The sequence below is a fragment of the Quercus lobata genome, chromosome 6 (genome assembly GCF_001633185.2).
Source record: "Quercus lobata isolate SW786 chromosome 6, ValleyOak3.0 Primary Assembly, whole genome shotgun sequence".
Taxonomy (NCBI): domain Eukaryota; kingdom Viridiplantae; phylum Streptophyta; class Magnoliopsida; order Fagales; family Fagaceae; genus Quercus; species Quercus lobata.
In genome coordinates, this window is record NC_044909.1 from 9,981,975 (window position 1) to 9,984,955 (window position 2,981).

General features: G+C 34.5%; 1 protein-coding gene across 1 annotated transcript; it reads right to left on the reverse strand.

The window, feature by feature from the left end:
• Positions 1 to 321: 321 nt before the first annotated feature.
• On the reverse strand, positions 322 to 2,145 carry LOC115995126. Its single transcript, XM_031119562.1, has one exon. It carries the CDS (start codon positions 1,852 to 1,854, stop codon positions 538 to 540), a length of 1,317 nt encoding a protein of 438 aa, XP_030975422.1. The 5' UTR covers positions 1,855 to 2,145; the 3' UTR covers positions 322 to 537.
• Between the last annotated feature and the right edge of the window lie 836 nt (positions 2,146 to 2,981).

A 2,981-nucleotide genomic window follows, 5' to 3' on the forward strand; every position in this document is an offset into this window, starting at 1 on the left:
AAATCAAATAGCATAGGGGCCTCTCTTTTTTGGTCAAATAGCATAGGGGGTCACTAACATTGCCAGCAGCAATTGAAAAGAATTAGATCTTCCAGTGTGTGTTCAATACCAATAAACATGTGTGCACATGTGAAGAGTGAAATATAAAAGTCAATTCATTGCCTCTCATCAAATTAAAAATATACATATCTCTACCATAACATGAAGGTATCCCTCATCCAATAATAAAAAATAAAATAAAAATAAAAACATTTACAAATTACAAAATTAATTAACAAGATAAAGAGAACAGGTTCCAACTCAAAATTCCAACAAAAGACATAGTGAATAGGTAGCATTTCTTCTCCTTTTCTAAGCAATCCATTGCAAACGAAAATAATTTGAAAATGGAACCAAAAGAAGATTAGAAACAAAAAGTGTTACATTACTAATGGAATTGACACCAATAAAGATAAACATGGAGATAGAGAAATAGACAAAGTAATTAACATGTACGTAATGTTGTATTAATCAATAAAAGGCACAAACTAATTTTCTCTAGCCTCTCACAGCCAATAAGGAAGGAATTGCAGCCAAGTTTGGGTTGGTGTTCTTATCTGAAGCTTGTCTGATAATATCCCTTTTCCCATCTTTAGAGATAGGCTTGCTGAAAGCTCTCATTGGACTAGCAAATGCCCAACCCCAGCTCTTACTTCGACCATGAACAAGACTACTAGCACTAGTGCTCCCTCCTGCACCCACTGCTGACTTCCCATTATTATTATTCATATGATCCCAATAAGAAGAGGAAGATGAGGATGAAGATGAAGAAGTTATCATAAACCCACCAAACAGTCCACCACACTTGACTCTCTCTTTCATGTGCACAGCTGAAGAGGTTGACTTGGGCTTGCCCTCTCGCTGAGACTCCACTCTTCTTAGAGTGCAGTCTCCAAACCCAGTTGAGATTCTCTCAAAGAAGTCACCAGAGAAGCTCCTACTTCCACACCCAACAGATCTGGATCTTGAAACTTTACGCTCAAAGGAAGAGGCTGAAGCAGTGGCTTGGCTATTAGGACTTTCATCATCTTCCACAATGTCACTTTTCTTTCCCAAAGAAGAAGACCCAAGATGGCACTTCTCTTTCTGCTTATTGTTAGAACCATTTGTTGTTGGCCCTGTTGTCAAAGTTGATATCCTTGAGTTGCTGTTGCTGTTGCTGTTGCTATTGTCGTCTCTGAAGCTTCTGTCCGTTGTCCTGGAACCACTAGGCTTTGATGAAGAAGAAGTAGAAAAGTAGAGAAATGACCAAAAGCCACCTCTTTTTCTTGGGCTAAAGTCTTCATCACCATCCTCAGCATTCAAGAACTGGTTTCTTCTCCTAGGAGTTGCAGTGGACTTGCTTCGCTTGAAAACAATATCCGCAGGTGCTGCACCACCACGATCTGATGTAACTTTCTTCTTCTTCTTAGCCAAAAGAAAAGGGATCCTGGCCCGCCTAGTATTGTAATACTCATGATGATGAAAATGACTATCTTTGTTGCCACCATCATTGACTCCTCTTGTTGATGATGACGGTCGGATTGAGAGTGAAGAAGAAGAACCAGCACCAACACAAGCACCAGCATTACCAATATCAGATCTAAAAGAAGGAGATGAAGAAGAAGAGGAAGAGCCACGAATAGGTAATGGAAAAGATGAAGATACAAGCTTGCCAAGCTTTTCTTGAAGACAAAAGGCACAGATCCCACCTGGGTTGTTTCTGTATGGATGGTCACTGCATTGCATTCCATCTCCCATGTCTTCTTCACCCACACCAACTCTTCCACCACCACCACCACCAGGTACTACTATTCCTTTGATTCCTTCCATCATAATCTTCTTTTGGCTTCTGGGGAAATGTTGTTTGATTCCAATGATCTAGTTTTCTTTCTTGTTGCTGTTACTCTTTTTTCATACCTTGAATGCCTTTTTGCAATTTTGCTTTTCAGAGAGGATAGAGATACAAACAAAGAAAAGGGGCATAGATAGTCAGAGAGTGTAATTGAGTGAACAAAAAAATAAAAATATAATTATATATTAGCTTATTGCTGCATTGAAGTAAGGGTGTGGAGAGGGAAGAGAGAGGACAATGTGGGAGAGAGTCCCCAGGAGCACGTGGAAGACTGACTTACCAAGATATTAAAAAGTGTTAAAAAGACAAGCAAGACACTATAAACTATTTTCAGAACTCTATCTCTCTATTGCACTAGCCCGGACACAAGAATCTACAAAAGACTGTCCCTCAAATACACTTCCAAGACTCTCTACGTTTGTACAGTTTCTTTTTTTCTTTTTTCCTTCGTAAAAAAAAAAGTTTTAGAAGGGATAATATTTTGCTATCAAATTGGATTTGTTTTACATTGATCACAAAATTAGAAAAAAAAAAGTTTTAGAATAATAGAAAATTTCAATCGGATTTGTATTACATTGATCACAAAAAATAGTTTTTTCGTTGATCTGTATTTTCTATCAAATAAATATAAAAAAATTCAAGTTTAAAGGTAATTATCACCTCTCATGATAATGACGAAAAGATATTTTATATCAAATTAAACTTCATTTATCATATTATATATATATATATAATAATAAATAAAGTTTAGTTATAAAATTAGTTGTAACTTAAAACTATAATTTTATTCAATATTTTTTATTGAAGGTGAATTTTGACAAATCCATTATTAAATTACATTTTTTTCTTATATTCTTCATGTTTACCAAATTTCTAAAAAATTAAAAATTAATGGTTATGTTACTAATAAATTGTTTAAATTACAAATTTTTTTAGTTTAAAATTATAAATAAAATATAAATTTATAGAGCATATAATAAATAATATCCGATTGACATAAAATTTCACATGTATATTAAAAGCGTAGAGAACATACAATTCAATAAGTTATAAAAAAATAAAAAATAAAAAATAGAAATTGGCCCTAACAAAAACAATTTTCATGCTA

What these genes read in the sequence shown, in the direction of transcription:
- LOC115995126 (XM_031119562.1), bottom strand. Translation starts at nt 1,854, where the DNA reads ATGATGGAAGGAATCAAAGGAATAGTAGTACCTGGTGGTGGTGGTGGT.